General features: G+C 31.2%; 2 protein-coding genes across 2 annotated transcripts; one reads left to right on the top strand and one right to left on the bottom strand.

Annotated features, from left to right (window-relative positions):
• Positions 1–568: 568 nt before the first annotated feature.
• LOC105617792 (ATP-binding cassette sub-family A member 1) lies at positions 569–11,122 on the top strand. The gene is made up of 24 exons (XM_012199346.1): positions 569–884; positions 973–1,268; positions 1,414–1,572; positions 1,650–1,890; positions 1,960–2,127; positions 2,667–2,854; positions 3,452–3,613; positions 3,682–3,790; positions 3,872–4,026; positions 4,130–4,291; positions 4,373–4,444; positions 4,550–4,688; positions 5,002–5,239; positions 5,309–5,468; positions 5,601–5,817; positions 5,901–6,419; positions 6,506–6,631; positions 6,771–6,986; positions 7,088–7,360; positions 9,592–9,893; positions 9,970–10,117; positions 10,207–10,417; positions 10,524–10,737; positions 10,826–11,122. Exons 1-24 carry the CDS (start codon positions 569–571, stop codon positions 11,039–11,041), a joined length of 5,007 nt encoding a protein of 1,668 aa, XP_012054736.1. The 3' UTR covers positions 11,042–11,122.
• Positions 11,123–11,935: 813 nt separating this feature from the next.
• Positions 11,936–14,775, bottom strand: LOC105617894 (pupal cuticle protein 20-like). Its single transcript, XM_012199435.1, has 5 exons — positions 14,749–14,775; positions 12,987–13,296; positions 12,570–12,734; positions 12,123–12,377; positions 11,936–12,021 (listed from the first exon to the last, which is right to left on the bottom strand). The coding sequence occupies exons 1-5, from the start codon at positions 14,773–14,775 to the stop codon at positions 11,936–11,938; spliced, it is 843 nt and encodes a 280-aa protein (XP_012054825.1).
• Positions 14,776–18,702: the final 3,927 nt, after the last annotated feature.

The following is an 18,702-nucleotide window of genomic DNA, read 5'->3' on the forward strand; positions in this document are numbered from 1 at the left end:
TTTTTAATTTATATATTAAATTTAATTTAAAATTAGTATTGAAACTAATTAAAATTAATTATAGTAATTAATTAAAGTACTATATATATATATATATATATATATATATATATATATGTATATATATATATATAATATATATATTATATAATATCATGACTTTGAATATTATGTATGTTCTATATTTTTACTTGAGACTCATATTATGACTCATAACTAACTTGGTTATGATTGTTTAGGTAAAATTTGCTATGACAACAGTACTCCAGGAACTGGACTTAATATATAAAGAAGAAACAATAAATTACATTTCTTTATATGATACTGCAAAGCTATTACATTATAAATAGATTTTCACATTTTAATGACCAACACAGTATAGTTCATATATGAGATATATGTTGTAAATTGAAGCCAACATATATGTCAATTCCAATAATTTATTCAAGAGACTTCGTGTACTTTCAATGGCAAAGTAGTGTATATACTATTTGTAGATATTTGAATACAACCCACTATTAAACCTTTTCTACATTAACATAAAGTTGAAATACATCAAGATATAAAAATGGCTAGTGGATGGAAAATTTTTGGCTTGTTGATGTACAAAAATATGATAGTACGCAAAAGGCATTGGCGTATGATGATTTTCTTACAAGCTTTAGTACCTATTGTAGTGTTTGCATTATTGCAAGCTGTGAGAGATTTCAGCGTTCAACCCCCAGTTGTGGTGAACGTCAGTACACATTATCCTCTATATACACAAGATGAGTTAATGGAAAAAATTGATAATTCTTTACATAAAGTGTATTATGTACCAAAAAATGCATATACAGATAAAATTATGGAATCTGTTAGATATTGTCTTCGTCTCCTGCCTGAAAGTAAGTATAAAATAGAGATTGAGAAATATAAATAGTGTCTTTTAATAATTTATAACATTAAAATAACATCTTTTTTGTTTTTATATAGATATGAATGGTTTTGCCAATGAAACTGAAGTAGAAAATGTTTACACACGGTCTCAAGCACAAAATCCAATACTTTCTGCAGTGGCTGTTATTTTTAAACAATATGATCAACCTACCATAAAGTATAAACTGAGACACTCATGGAAAATTCCAAATTCTTTGTACCAAAGCTTATTAGAAGGTGAACGTATTAGTGCATCAACTTCGATGTACATCGATATGATGCCATTTATTCAAATTCAAATCTGTTTGGATGAAGCATTTATAAAACAAATAACACCACGCTCTAACATAAAGGTATAAGGTTAAAAAGAATATATTTTAATAATTTATTATTAAAATATTTTACAAATTTGAATATTTACATGTATACAGGAACAGGCTAATACATGGCTGTGATATGATGGGATATTTTTAATCATTTTGTGATGTTGTTTTTCAGATGTCAATACAAAGAATGCCTTATCCACCATATGTCAAAATTGATATGGCTGATACAGTATTTCGTATGGTAATTGTTTCACTTGGAGTTATAATTTTTTTGATTACACTTTGTGTGGAAACCAACTATGCATCAAAAGAAAAATTTATTGGCATAAATGTTAGTACATTATTCTTTCTTTATTTTTTGTACGTTTTTAATCACGAAAAAATATTTATTTGTTTTATTATTTTTAGGTTTTAATGGCAATGAATGGAGTCAAATTGGTCTATAATTTGCTTAGCTGGTTAATTACAGGAATATTAATGAGCACTATTTATATAATACCAACAATCATATTATTTAAAAATACTTTTTCTGATAATGTTGAGGCCTTGTTGGAATATGGAAATGCGTTTATATTTTGGCTCTTATTTACTGCACACATCGCTCATCTTATAACATTTGGCATGCATATTGGAGCATATTTCTCAAAACGTAGATATCTTTCTGTAAAATGAATAATTACTGAAATGCACAAATTATAATCTTAATATCCTTTTACAGCACGATTTGTGACACTTGCCTTAGCTATCATTTATATGGCAGCAATATCATTTCATCAAAATATGGCAAGGCAAGAAGTTTTTGGCATTATACCATATTTTGGTATAATATTTCCAAATATTATGCTTCATAGACTTTTTCAAGAATCGAATGCTCATGAAAGCAAATGTAAGCAATTATTGTTAATGTGTTTATGTAATTATAAGGATGGTTCAAATCTTCAAATGTGAATGAAAATTTTTTGTGTGAATACAAATCAACATTGATGTATTTACACTAAATAACAGATGAGTGTGTTCACGCTCTAGTTGTGTACCATGGCAGTTGGTTCTAAAGTAGTTGTTGCGATGCAAGCAAATAATATGCATTGTACAACGCGTTGTTTATATGTTAATCAAGTTTCTTGCAAACAAAACTGTTAAAGCCATCGAAATTTTACATAAACTACATAGATAGTCCGGAGAAGGCGCAAGTATGCAATGATACTCTCTACTATTTGTTCGGATATCGCAACATCGACTACAGAAACAGCTGCAAGTCCATTATGTAGAAAGTAAACAGATATTCTTACTTGTTACAATCAATCAGTGTAAATACGTTCGCGATTCACATAAAGAAAATCATTTATATTTAAACTACTCTCTACATTAATAGTAATTTAAAAAACTTTAAAGGATTATATGTATTGTTTTATTTTTTTCTTTTAGTAATTGGTATTCAGTGGCATAATTTATTTGTTCCTGGAGAAACAGAATATGGTATCGTAGGAAGTCCAGGTTTTATATTTCTTTTTTCAATTTTGGGTGCTGTGATACATTTTACACTTGCAGTATATATAAATGCTGTACTTCCCGGTAAATATGGAGTCCGAAAGGATCCATTATATTTTTTGAAGGCAAGTTTATGCAAGAATTATAAATAGTAAATCTGTGCATAAGTTCATATGGTTAATTTCGCGTATTAATAATCTGCTTAAAAAAGAATTGTGCATACGTTCTTTTGCAATATGTACGTGACTTGTCCAGCATCTGCTTGATGCGTAGGAAATTTTTGTGAATTTTGTTTGTACAGTCATTGTTTTGTCTTCGTTTTAGAATTCTGACAAATTTCATTTTCGCTGCATGCTTCCGTTTTTTAATAAAAAAAAGATAGCTGAAGCTAAAAGAATTTTGTACAACACGTATGATGAGGACGTGTCAATAAGGATGTGTAAAAAGTCATACAAATGCTTCCGGAATGCTGATTTTGATACTAATACTAACGTTCGACTGAGGCCATGTCGTGCCAAGGAAACTGACGATGTAGAGCTGCATGATCTTGACGAAAACCCAGCTGTGATGCAAGATTTCCCAGAAATGCTTGGCATAGATCAGTCGATTGTAAGTCGACTAAACCGCGATTTGTTAAAAATGATGAACTTATGCATAGATCTAATATTGAAAAAATGCTATGTGTGTATATGGGATATAATTTTTATGCTGTTATATTTTAGTGTATCAAAAAGAATAAAGTAGCTCTTGATGATGAAGCTACTGAATTTGATTACGATAAGACTAATAAAGATTTTGAGCCAGTATTTGGTAATGCACTTACACCTGGAATACAAATACGTAATCTTAAAAAGTCTTATACCACCAGCTGGTTACGAAAATCCGTAAGTTTATATGAAAGGAATTATATATTTTTATTGTATTTGAATAATGTCACGTTATTATATTTTAGAAAGTCCATGCTCTAAAAGGAGTTTCGGTAGATTTTTACAAAGGACAAATTACTGCTTTGCTTGGACACAATGGAGCAGGCAAAACTACACTTATGTCTATATTAACAGGTATTACTTTGTATTGTGAGATAATTCTTAATGAGAATGTCATTTTATGGGAGGTACTCTTACTGTATTTATGTTTTATAGGTGTGACCAGCGAAACAGAAGGGAAAGTCTTTATAAATGGCAAAAATATAAGAAAACACTTAAATAATATTAGAAATGATTTAGGGCTATGTCCTCAAGAAAATATGGTTTTTCCAGATTTAAATGTATTTGAACAAATAGAATTCTTTGGCTTGGTGAGGATAATAATAATTTTTGTGGAATCATATAGCAATCGATAACATATTAATTGTCTGTTTGCATTATGTTTTATGTTATGGCTGTTTTATGTTATGGCAGTTGAAAGCTAAAAATAAAACCAAAAACGAAATTAAAAAGAATGTTCTTAATTTGCTTGCTAAGTTAAAGCTTTCCGAAAAAAAAGATTTTCTACCTAGCAAACTTTCTGGTGGTCAACAAAGAAGATTGTGCCTCGGAATGGCTCTTATTGGCGATGCTAGTGTAAGTTCTAAAATAGTAATATAATGAATGATACATTATATAATTATTATATCAATCTATATAAAATAAATTTGTATTCAGATCATAATTTTGGATGAGCCAACATCAGGAATGGATCCTGAAACCAGAAGAGATACATGGGATATCATATTAGTAAGCAAAAAAAATTTAATTATTTTAAAAGTTGTGCATACATATATATTACATTATGTTACATATTTTATATTATTATTTTATATTATTAATATTGTTTTATAGAAACTTAGAGGAGAGAAAACAATATTAATTAGTACACATAATATGGAAGAGGCTGATATACTTGGTGACAGAATCGCGATAATGCATGCTGGTCGTCTTAGAAGTTATGGCACTGCAATGTTTTTGAAGAAACAGTATGGTATGATAATATATTTATTGATATTTAAACAAAATATAGTAAATAGTGACTGAACATTGTTCTACGTCCGAATATACACAAATATACACAAAATTTATTGTTGTTTATTTCTCAAATGTTTTCTTTTATTACAATATTATGATTTAATTGTATTTAAAGATTAAATTATAATATTATATTAAAAAGTATTTGAGATTAATAATATAAAAAAAAAATGTTTTGTGTAAACATCCGGACACAGGTACATGTCCGGTCATTGGGATATTTGTCTTAATTTAAATAATTGTTTTGCAAATTAACTTTTCTGTTTTAGGTCATGGACATATTGAAGTTACATTGTCGACAAAGTCTTGGTGTGTTCCCGAAAAAGTCATAAGTAAATTTGACTCAAGAGCCCAACAGCTTAGTGTTGATAGTGAAAAGATCGTTTTAAATGTTCCATATACTGAGTCTTTGCCACAATCACTGGACAAAGTAGAAAGCGAAAAGAAAAAATTAGGCGTTACTGGAATAAGCGTGTCACTGATTACTTTGGAACAAGTATTTTTAAAGTATGTTTGTCAAAATAGGTTTTATATTGTTATTTTATTATTATTTTCTTACTTTATTATTGGTTGTAGGATTGTGAGAAGTGAAGATAGTGGAAAACATCTTAATGAATTATTTACAGCACCATTACAGAAAGTTACAGGCACTGAACTATGCATGCAAACAATATCAGCACTATTTTGCAAGAAATTTACATACATAAGAAAGAATTTAACTGTCTTGCTGACGATTGTACGTATTTCTCTCCTTCATATATGCTTCATTAATACAAAGATCAGATACATCTTCGATGATATTCTTTATATTTTTTAATATTTTGAAATTGAAAAGTTTTTCTTTTATTAACATCATTAATTTTTTCAGCTAATTCTTCCCATTTTTTCGGTGTTTCTAATGGCCTTGAGTTATAGTTTACCAACCGATTCCACGGATATTATTCCATTAAAACTTGATATGTACAGATATCCCAAAGCTTTATATTCATCAAACAACGAACCAATTGCTCAGAAATATAGAAATATCGTTCAGAATGTGGGCGGTGAAGCAGAACGTGTAGCGTCAGATATAAATGTTACAAGCGGTAAGTGTATTATTATGTAATTTTATATTAAGCATGATAATACATTTGTCTGAATGATAGTTTTTATATATTATTTCTTTTAGCTCTTCTGAATTCTTCTATGAAGAATCTTGTGGAATACCGAAACAATCTTATCGTATCTGCTGAATTTAATGACACTGAAAATAACATATGGGCTAACGGTTTTTATTCCGGCATAGCACTTCACAGCGTGCCGTTAACAGTGAATCTTTTAAGTAATTCGCTCATTAAAGCTTTAGCTGGCGATGAATATTCGATTATTGCGTCTAGACAACAATTACCGAATACGATATTTTCATCTCAAATACAATTGCCCGAAGCAGACTCGATGTCGCGTGTTTTGCTATTCTGTATGTTTTTCTTTCCCACTATGTCACTTTTCGTAATGCATCCTTTGCAAGAAACAGCGACGAAAGTTAAGCAACTCCAGCGTATGACCGGTGTCACTTCTCTATCATACTGGAGTACAATGTTCGCTATCGATTTTCTGATATTTACAATAGGTGTATTGCTAATTACTTTAGCGTTCTACATCATGGATGTTATTCTTGATATTCGTCTATATTATAAAGTAGAGATACGTAAGTTCTTATTCTAAATTGTGTCCAATATTAATTAATATAATATATATTTTATTTCTTTGTATATTTATTTGCTTTTTTTGCAGTATACTTGATATTGACTCTGGAATTATTTGGTATTAACATTTTATTTCTTGTATATTTATTCAGTTTTATGAATAAATCAAGAAGTACTATAATAACTATTTTAGGTGTTGCACCTATTAGCCTTGGTAAGTTTGCTGTAGTATAAGATATTAAAAATTTCAACAGGTATATTAAGTATGAAACTAATTGTTCTATTAAAAATGCAAAGACATTACTATAAAGTCTATTAAAAAGAAATAAACTCGATTTTAAATTTTATTTCAGTTATAATACAATATGTTCTACATCAAGTACTAGGCAATTTTGATTGGCTTAATCCGCTACACATTCTACAAAAGAGAATCTTCCGTCTGATTCCATACGTAAGTTTGTTTCATGGTCAACTATCTTTTTTCAACATAGCAGTACAGAATGCAAGATGTCGTCGTCTACCAAATATACTTCACGGTGTAGTTTGTCTTGCAAAGGATCCTTGTTGTGGTAAGATTGTATAATATTTACTTAAAATATTATAATTTTATGTTTTATGTATTGCTATTAATGATAAAATTTATGATTTATTTCATTATAATTTTTTTTAGGTTTGGATTGCAAAGATGGAGTGTGCAAAAATCAACTATCTTACTTCAAAAATTTTGAAGATGATATGAATTTTGAAGAAAGTATAGTATATCTAGCTATAACACCAATTTTGTATTTTGCTTTATTAATCATCTTGGAAGAAAAGTTATTGTTGAAATTACTCACAAAGATGATTGGTACAAAACTGAGAAAGGAGCAAAATACAATGGATGATCAAGTGAAAAAAGAGAAACTTGCTGTAGCGGTAGAAATTAATAAAATCAACAACCAAAGTAAGATAATTTTTAATATCTTCTAAGAAATGAGATATAAAAATTATAGATTCACAGATAATTTAATTTATATCAGTATAAATTAATCGAGTTCTCAATATTAAAAACAATATTACAAAAACAATAGGCAACTAAGAGTACACAGTTATTATTAATGTATTTACATTACAATTCTTCTTTATTCTTCATCTGTACTTATATTTTCGATGTTTTAGTTGCTTTCTTCATGATAACATGAAGGCTTAATAATCCAAAATTTAAATGCAATTGTTCTGAATGTAATTCTCACGCAATTAGTCAATCTAGAGTAATTCTCCATTTGATTATATGAATGGCTCTTCTTAACAAGATTTGTAAGTCAAGATTTGTAAGATCTAAATACAAAATCCTATTCTATATTAATAAAATTGCTTTCTATTTATTCCATTTAAAAAATTCACCAATTGTATTAATAACTTGCACTTCCATCCTGTTACGCACAATTAAGAATACAAATTATATAAAATTTGTCGATTAGACAATGTGTCTTCGTCCGTGTCTACGTAACATTTAAAATTATAAACTAATGTGTATATCAATATAATATTGAGTTAAAATAAAATAAATACAAAAATAAAGTCAGTTTGACAAACATACCAATAATATTATGAACAAAATATATAACATCTTTTTAAAAAACATGCTAATTATTAAACTGATCAAGAATTGATGTGTACCGATGATGAAAAAATTCGGTATCCGTTTGTAAATTGAGCTCATTCATTTGCAATTTTATATGTATCACTTCAGATACTAATCTGTTCCCAAGATATCTCTCTCTATCTATCACTTTGACATTCTCCCAATCTATTGCAATAATTATGCTGCAATCCATGTTCAGCTATGACAGATCTATGCCATTGTTCTTGCGTAATTGGCTTTTATGTTTGTTAATTCTTGTGTTTAATTTCCTTTTAGTCTGTCCAACATAAGTTGCATCACAATCTTTGCACGGTACTTTATATACAACATTTTTAGTATTCTTCATGGAAAAACATCTTTCTGAGCTTTGATCATGCTTCCCAATTTATTGAGGCCAAAAAAGGCTAAGTTTAAATTTGAATCTTTAACTATATTAATAAATTTTTCAGAAGTATTGGAAATGTAAAGAATAGTGAATCATTGTTTTATTAATATCTTCAGAGTTATTATCTTCTCTTGTCTTATCAACTTGATTAATAAATAGTTTTTTTACTCTTTCGTTTATTGCATCAAAAATAAATTTTAAGGATAATCATTATTCAAAAAAATGTCAATTATGAAAGAAAGATTTTTATAATGATATCTAGGATGTGAAAGAAGTATTGCTGTAACTACAGTATTCATTATAACACTTTTTGGCATTAAATCTGTCATAACTGAACATGAGTTGCAGCATAATCGATATGCGATAGATTGGGAGAATGTCAAAATGAGAAATAGAGAGAAATATCTTGGGAAGAGATTAGTATCTGAAATGATAATATAAAATTGCAAACGAATGTGCTCAATTTACAAACGGATACCGAATTTTTTCACCATGGGTACATATCAATTCTTGATCAGTTAATAATTAGCATTATGTTTTTTAAAAAGATGTTATATATTTTGTTCACAAGATTATTGGTATGTTTGTCAAACTGACTTTATTTTTGTATTTATTTTATTTTAATGTTATATTGACCTACATATTAATTTATAATTTTAAATGTTACGTAAACACGAACGTAGAAACGGATGAAGACACACGTCTACTCGACAAATTTTATATAATTTGTATTCTTAGTTGTGTGTAACAGAATGGAGCAAGTTATTAGTACAACAAGGTGAATTTTTTTAATGGAATGAATATAGAAAGCAATTTTGTTAATATAGAATGGGATTCTGTATTTAGATCTTACAAATCTTGACTTAAGAAGAGTCGTTCACGTGATCAAATGAAGAATTACTCTGGATTGACTAATTGTGCCTACATTCAGAACAATTGCATTTAAATTTTGTATTATTAAGCCTAATGTTACACTATGAAGATGGTTGAAAAAAGCAGCTGAAACGTCGGAAATATATGTGCAAATGAAGAATAAAAAAGAATTGTAATATATATATTAATAATAACTGTGTAACTCTTAATTGTCTATTGTTTTTGTAATATTGAATTTAATTTATGAATGTTATAATTTATATAAAATATGTATATATGACTTTATGTACAGGTGTAAATACGAAAGAAGAATTAAAATTAGGTGCTACAGAGACTACTAATTTAGAATCATTACAAAGTCCGATAAATGATGATAACAGTCTTTTCTTGGTATATGAATTAAGTAAATACTATGGAAAGTTAATGGCCGTGAAAGAAATCAGTTTTCGAGTGAAACCACGGGAATGTTTTGGATTGCTCGGTGTAAATGGCGCCGGAAAGAGTACAACTTTTAGGATGCTAACTGGAGAAGAAATGTCTAATAGTGGCATAATGTACTTAAAACAAGCAGAAATCCATTCACAGAGGACAAAGGTAATAACTTATACAGTAATTTAATTTCTTTAGTGTTGTATCGTTTATAATATTAGAGAATTATTTTTTGTTGTAGTATCTTTCTGAAATGGGATACTGTCCACAAACTGATGCTTTAATACCTTCCTTAAACGCTTTTGACCATTTACGATTATTTGCTCGTCTTCGCGGTATACCAAAGGCCAACATAGAGTTGGAAGTTAATAAATGGATTAATAGACTGAGTAAGTGAACTGCGATAATAGATGTAGAATTTAAAAAAAAATACATGTAAAAAAAACGTGTAATAAATATAAATAATATGTTATTTCAGATTTAACTGCTTGTATGAAGCAGCCAAGTGGTACTTACAGCGGTGGTAATAAGAGACGCTTAAACATCGCGATAGCTCTCATTGGTAATCCTACTCTTGTTCTTTTGGATGAGCCCACAACTGGCGTCGATCCTGCAGCTAGAAGATCACTTTGGAATACTTTACAATCATGTCAGGCAGCAGGACAGGCTATTATACTTACGTCTCACAGGTATCAGAGTCCAAAAATTTGGAATAAAATATTTGAATTTAAATTTTAATATAATTCATTTTGTTAAACGGAATATTATAATTAAAATTTTAATATTGTTCAACAGTATGGAAGAGTGTGAAGCACTTTGTAATCGACTAGTCATTATGGTGAAGGGTGAATTAGTTTGCATTGGTGCAAGTCAAGAATTGAAGCAGCGATTTGGAGCGGGTTACGATATTTATATACAATTGAATCCAAGCCGAATGGACGAAGATGTTAATAATATAAAGAAAATTATTGAATCTACTTTAACATGCGACATTAGAGATGAAAATTTGGTAATGATAGTGCTTCGCTGAAAAGACAATTGATTGCTTTAATTTTTTATTCTTTTATCTTACTATTAATTTCTATTCATTTTTGCAGGGTTTTCTTGCCTATCATGTAACTGATTATAATACAATGTGGGAAAAAATGTATGATACAATGAAGAATCTAAAGCAAACATATAGTTGCATCGAGGATTACGCTGTTCTATCTGCAACTTTAGAACAACTTTTTATTCAGTTTGCAAGAGGAGCTGAAATAATTGAGTCTAATATATCTCCAACTCGTGCTACTAGTCATCCAGAAACAGTATAAAATGGATATTTTATTATATCTTGCATACGTAGAAATATATTTAAGATGTAGGTACTAAATAGACAGAAATTGATTTAAAATTAATTTTCATTCTAAATTATATATGTTGTTAAGTTTGACTATATTATAATCTTATTTTAACAAAAAATTGTAATACTTATATTAGTACACATTATATCTAATTTAATATCACATTTATTAATATTAATAATGTTAATATATTTAATTTAAATTAAATTAAAATAATTTAATATTAATTTAATGTCACATTGAATTAATCGTTACTACAACTTTTTTAAATTAGTGCAATAATTATTACAATGATACGTATGTAAATAGAATTTTTTTTATAAATAACAAAAGTATTAGGAATTTAGATTACAATATTAATTTATTATTTTATTATATATACATATGTAAAACGATTTACATACACAATATATATTTCACAGTGTTAATACACCGTTTATTTATTCACTTTATTCATTATTCATTTATAATATACATCTCAAAATATATAATTATTTTATACACACACATACGTGTGTGTGTGTGTGTGTGTGTGTGTGTGTGTGTGTGTATGTGTGTGTGTGTGTGTGTGTAAAATAAACGCATATAAAGAATAATGCACAATATATCGCAGTTGTTTAGTTTCTCAATTGCATAATGTCATGTATATGTAATAAGGTGCTTTAATAATAGGGATTGCTGCTACACAAAAGCAACTTTAAGAAAAGAAAAATTAGAGAGTGGGTATAAATAAGTATATCATATCACTTTATATAAATAAAAAAATTGCATGAATGATATATCGATATGTACATGAAATAGATAAACGGAAAATGGTATGCCTGTATGCGGTATGCGCATAAATGATCCTTGTCAATCTGTTGTCTAATATTGGTAGCCACTGCTTGAACTTGTCTGGTATGAGCTTGGTCCCTGATAGGTACTGCTTCCATGACCGCTATGGCCACCTCCTAATAAAAAGAGATATAATTTGATATACAGTAGGTCATGCTTAAGACATTAATATGCATAATTATAAAAGTTTGTTTATATTTAATTGAAATCATGTAACCTCCGCTGGGATATCCGCTGTATCCTCCGTGCGAATATCCTCCACCACCACTACCACCATCCTGATTCTCTCCCCTAGCTTCGGCGGCGAGCGCTAATTCAACACCTCGTTGAATTTCCGGTGGAATCGGAGGTGGTGTCGGCAAGTGAGCGCCTTGAGGGTGAAAACCATATTCGTCCGCCGTATACGTGATCGAATATTGCATACCATCGGAACCAGTATAAGAAAAGGATCCGCTCACCGATTCGGATTCTCCTGCAACATCGCACGCACTTGTTTTGACGCAATGTCCTCATTATCATCAACTACATCGCGTTGCAACACGATGCTTCCATGATTCCCATGCGAAGCAAGCATTGTTTAGCTATCGCTCGTTCAAGACTGATATACAGCCACTTCAGTAATGAAACAATAAATTTAATCGGATACGAAAACGCAATCTCGTACCTTGCCGATGACCTGTTTCTTGCACGGTAATACCATTTCCAGTTTCATAACTATATTGATAGTTTCCATCACCAGTATTCTCACTAGTATAAGAAATAATGGGTATTTGTTGGCCACCATGGCCGCCACCATGGCCACCACCATGGCCACTACCTAATCCGCTGCCTAATATACGAAATAAAATATTAAAAGTCACATATCTAAGCTGTATTTAAAAAAATTAACTATTTTCAAGGAAAATCGTAATATTTCTAAAAAAAAGATCTTAACTTAAACTTCATGTAATATCGTAATGGAAACTTGAAATTCAGGTAGATACAAATAAATAAATAAATAAATAATCATGAAGAATAGCATATAAGACAAAATAATTACTTTCTTCTCTTATTCAGTAATTATACTTTTGTTCAAACTTACCACCTGCATAAGCGCCGCCACCACTCCCAGGACCAAATCCGCCCGGCCTACCATGACCACTAGGACCACTAGAACCACCATAACCACTTGGACCACCAAAACTACTTGGACCACCAAAACTACTTGGACCACCAGGACCACCTGAACCACCCGGGCCACTAAGTTTAATAGGTCCACCTCCACCGTGTCCTGATGGAGGATGAATCAATCCTGGTCCACCTGCACTTCCGGCACTACTGGGCGGAAGATAAGTGGTGTCTAATCTTGCGGCATAGCACATACCAATGATGGCCAGCAATGCTATGGAGAGCTGTTGAAATAAGCCGAAAGGAATAAAAAAAATTGTACAATATAAAGAAATAAAATAGTACAAAATAAGCAATCGAACAAAAACACAGATATTTATAGATTTCATATTTTTTCAAACACACGATATTCTACACGGTAAACGGAAATCGTACAGTACTGCTAGTTGAACCATCCATAAAATTTCGTGTGCAATTAATAGATTCTATTTTTCAATTAATTGTCGCAATTAACTAAGTCGACTAGAAGACCCGAGACTTATTTCAAATTTCAACAATCGAATTAAAGAGATTTCCATTGCGCGACTCGTACCGATCTCATCTCGTTGGTTGCGCGTCGTCGATCGATAATAGATATTATTGAATCACACTGTTGAAATTGTGTATCGCCAAACCGACTATGATAATTGATCTGCACATATTCAGGTTGGATTCAGCATGTTTATATACTGGTTCCGCGCGAGGATCGTCTTCCTCCCACCCTTCACCAAGCAATCGGGGATGGCACCACGGCTGGATATAATCCGGTGATGCGTTCCTTGAAGATTCGCCAACGAATCCTCGTTGACTAAAGACGCCGAGAGGAGAAGAAGAGAAAAGAAGAGATAGAGTGCTGGACGAAGACACGCACGGTGGGAGGACCATCGGAGGGGGTGGCAGTGATGGAGGAGGCAACCGTCGGGCGTCGAGATGAATCTCATCGAGCTAAGATGAGGGGTGATTGCATAATGCCAGGTTGATACAGATCGACAGGCATCTCCGAATAGATCTGAAGGTCGACCAATGGGATTGGCATGAAAGCGAAGCGATAGGGTTGAGGCAATGAGCTGTAAAAGTAAAGCAAACTATCTAAATGATATATCATGTAGATTAAAGAGCGCTATTTAAAACAACTTAATATTTGAGTAAAGTATATATTACATGGTCATTAAATCTCTCAAAATTTCTTATTATTAAATGAATTATGAAATTTCTTATTATGAAATGAAATCCTGTAGAAAAATTTCGCTGAAATTATTCCATGTTTTGGAACATTTCGCAGTAATATTTCAGAGAAAAATCCCCTACAGCATAAAGTTGCACAAAAGTTGCAGCAATATTACAGAGATTTTGCAGCGATATTGCTGCAAATTTTGTGCTATATGGAAATTTCAACAAAATTTCAGAGAAATTTCAAAGTAATTTCAGTTTAGTGTCAATGATTTTTCAGTATGTAAGCTAAAAAATTCACTTTTAGTGAAATTTCAGTAAATTTTCAGCAATTTCGCTGAAATGTTCGAAAACATGGAATAATTTCAGCGAAATTTTTTCATCAAGAAAGTATTCCTCAGTGCACATCCTAAGGAGGAAAGCGATGGGAAAGCGTGGAAAAGCTGAGCCGATGACGCTGCTGGTATGCACTCGCCGCGCGTTTCTCCCTTGTAATTATATCGGCTCTTTCAATGCAGGAATTATACCCGCGGAGTCGTCATCACCATCGCCATTGCGACGGGCTCGTTGCACAATCATACGTTGACAGCATCTCCGAAGCGCATTGACTGATACAAGGATTGTACATAGTATTCATGTGTGCGCTCGGGAACTGGGTGTTGCTAATAAGTATTGCGGGTGCCTTGCGGACAACCCGGGATGATCTCCTGCGCGGAACGTGGGTTCTAAACATGCCCACGTATGACGGAAAGTTTATCTTTCTCGCCAGTTACAGCAACAGTTATTAATGAAAGCTATTATCTCATCAAGAAATTGCGCATCTTTTTATTTAGACCATCAGAAGATGAATATTCGGGAATTATATATGACTGAGAATCAGATCCGATTCGGAATCAGTTAGCTGAAGATTCGATAGTTACGTAAGACGAGTTGTAAAAGAACTAATCCGCGAGATCGAAGCTCGCGATCGCACGAGAATATTACGCATATGATATAATTGCGCGATCCTAACACGATTCTATGTTATAAACAATTCTATAAAATAGAACTGCGCACATAAACTGAAGTATTTGAAATCGTCAAGGTATTACCGATCGACACGTAACTCGCCGGTTAACGATCCATCTCTGGGTCACCGTTTCGTCGTAGTCTGTAGACGAAACGATGATAGTATTCCAATAGGCATCCTGCAGAATTCCCACTCGCCTCGTAATGGAGAGAAAGATAGCGTACGCGCTTGTCTAGATTCCCAGGGAGATGAAGCGACCGAACTTCGGATCCATATTGAGAAATCATAGCTGCAAAATCATTACGCTTCGACGTTACGTGAGAGCGGTGCACACAAAGAGGAAATAGGAGGAAACGTGATAATTCGTATGTTCCAATTCTCGAGTTTAATAGATGTATTCAGCAAGTGCGCGGATGCAGAGATACGATCGAGACAAAAAAATAAAGAGCGGTCATGAGCTACGAGCTTGATAATAGGATATAATGACTCTGTATCAAAACACTTAGGTACTCAGGTATAAGAACGGAAGACTTTTTTGCTGAAGTATTAAAAAATTTAGCTTATAGATACAGATCTGAAAATAATTTTGTTAGATTATCTATAATAATTAGGTACATATATTGTAGGATGCTGGTAATTGCTAGAATGTTGAAACTTTTTGCAACATTGCTCATCATGCTTGAGTTTTCTATATATTTTTGATGGTCCAATAAAATTATTTTCAGATCTATATCTAAATTTTTAGATCTTTCAGCAAAATTATTCCTTCTGTGCAGGAATACTCAAAAAAAGAAAAAGTGAGGAGAAAGAGAAAAATCTTATTAAGCTAGCTGGAATCCTACAGGGAAAGAATGCTTTTGCTCTGAAAATATCTGAAAATTTAGCTAAATACAGATCTAAAAATAATTTAGTCACTCATCAAAATATTATAATTACACATGTAGGATTCTGAAGCTGATTGCTAGAATGTTAAAGTTTTTTGTAACATTGCTCATTGTGCTTGAATTTCCTAATAATTTTCCATAATAATTTTGATCCAAATTATTTTCAGATCTGTATCTAAATTTTTAGGTACTTCAGTAAATTATCTCTCGATGTGTAGAACACTGCAGAATCATAATCATATCATCAGGATATCATCATGACTTTACCTGTCATTTTTAGATGACGTCCTTCTGATATAATTATATATAATTTCCATCTGGAGCATCACTCTTCAAGGAAGAGTGAGATCTTGTATACATGCAGTTGCTGATATTATTTTAGTAGATGATCCTATCCCTTGGCACGCAATTCGTACATTTAATCTACCTTGCTGCTCGTGTTATGCCAGAGATGAGATTCATCTTCGCGAGAAATCTCTGTCGGAACTACATAGGATTCACGTACGTGAATCTCGAAGTGTATCGAATTCCATGTACGCGTTCGCCGATCGAGACGCGGCATCGGGAGATAATTCGAAGGATTGAACAGACATATATACGTAGGGTTCTCTCCGCAATTAATCCCAAAGATTTCAACGTTCTCCAGATCTTATCGATCGCGTCAAAAGAGGCTTCGGCCTTCGTACAGCCTCCGGTTGATGATATTCCTTGGATGCAGATTTTTTTTCTATAAAGAAAAATTATGGCACATATTTGTTCAAAATTATTTGATACTTTCGCTTTTCAACAAACGTTTTGGCGAATAGTTTTTATTTCCAATAAAAGTTAACAAAAAATCAAAATTATTTTTATTCTTAACGGCAATAAATAGTAAAATTTGTGTAAACAAAAAATCAGTTAGTTTGATTTTTATGTCATCAAAATAGAGTCATTTTCACTTTCTCTTGGAATGCTTTCCATTTATAATGACACAATTAAGTCGACACAAATGTCGTTATATTTTTCTTTGCATTCTAAGAGTAACAAACACAGAACAATACCTGTGTCGATTTGTGTTACTAAATGGAAGGCACTCTTCGTTCTTTGGGTCGGTTCGTCCAATTAGTGTGCAAGCCAGTAATTCAACGGACTCGATTGTACCAGAGCTTTGAACCAAGTTTCGATGGCGCATCGCGGAAGTATCCCGATATTGAAAAGCGATATATGAAGGAGATTGTGCAGAAACGGGAGCGTTGTGCTCTACCTACGCTCTCTTCTTCGCGACCTCGCGCACGCGATCGTACCATTTTGAAAGAATGGGAGCTCGCGTTGCGGAGGTCGATGAAGAAAAAAAAGATTGCGGTCTCTCTGACGATTTTCTATTATGCATCATCGCGGTATTGACGCAACTCTGCAACTTGGTAAAAAAAAAAAAGAAAGAAAGAAGGGACGAAGCTTTTATACTTCACGCGGGATTAAAAGCAGTTGCCATTTATATATATTTCACTATTCTTTAAATTCTTTGAAGTGGAATCTCACTTTAAAGAGAGAAAATTGAGCCAGTTGTGAAAAGGAGTGCCTCAAATTTCAAAATCCTCGGAAAAAAGTTTTTCATGCACGACTATGTATAAATATGTATAAAGATACATAAATATTTATAAACATGTATAATCATATATATGAAATATGTTCATACAACGTTCTTTCTTTGTTCTTGTAAAATTACTTTTTAGTGTCATAGAAATAATAACAGTAATGTGAAAAAATAATTAAAGGGATAATTTTCGCATTATTCGTTTCAGAAAAAAACAAATTTAGGAAAAAACATAAAAAAATTGCTCATACACAATTGTGCATAATTTTATAGTAATTTTTTTTACCTTTTTTCAAACTTTTCTAAAACAAATAGTGAAAATTATCCTTTTAATTAATTTTCATGTTTTCATATTACTATTATAATTTTTATTAAATTAAAAAGTAATTTTACAAAAGAAAGAGGGATATATATGGACATATTTCATATATAATTATAGATGTTTATAAATATTTATGTATGTTTATACATATTTATACACATTCATACATGAAAAATTTTTTACCGGGATCTTTATTAAGAGTGACATTTCATTTTTTAGAATGACATTTCACTCTAAAAGTTTTAATGCACGCGTTTTAAAATCGGCAGACCAATGCGATGCTGAGTTTAAATTAAATTAATAATTTAATTTCGGTCACTCACATTACACTGAATTAGTACGCATTAAACTCAAGCAATGAGGTGACATTACATAAACAGTAAACGTCAACATGATCACGTCAGCTATCTGAGAAAACTGCTTTATATCTCAGATGGAATAATATAATCAGTTTTTAATATCAGTTGTTAATATCTAATGAAATAATACATATATATGTATATTCTGTTAAATGTGACGATGCATTATTGGATATTTAATTATTTAATATATTTATATGCTTTTACATTTAACTTTATTAATTTCATGTATAGCAGCTTTTAGTATGCATTATCAAAATTAATATTAAATTATTAATATTAATATTAGTAATTTTTGAGAGTAGATATGTATAAATGTCTGACAAAAATTAAT

Source organism: Atta cephalotes, assembly GCF_000143395.1.
Source record: "Atta cephalotes unplaced genomic scaffold scaffold00014, whole genome shotgun sequence".
In the NCBI taxonomy this organism is placed as follows: Eukaryota; Metazoa; Arthropoda; class Insecta; order Hymenoptera; family Formicidae; genus Atta; species Atta cephalotes.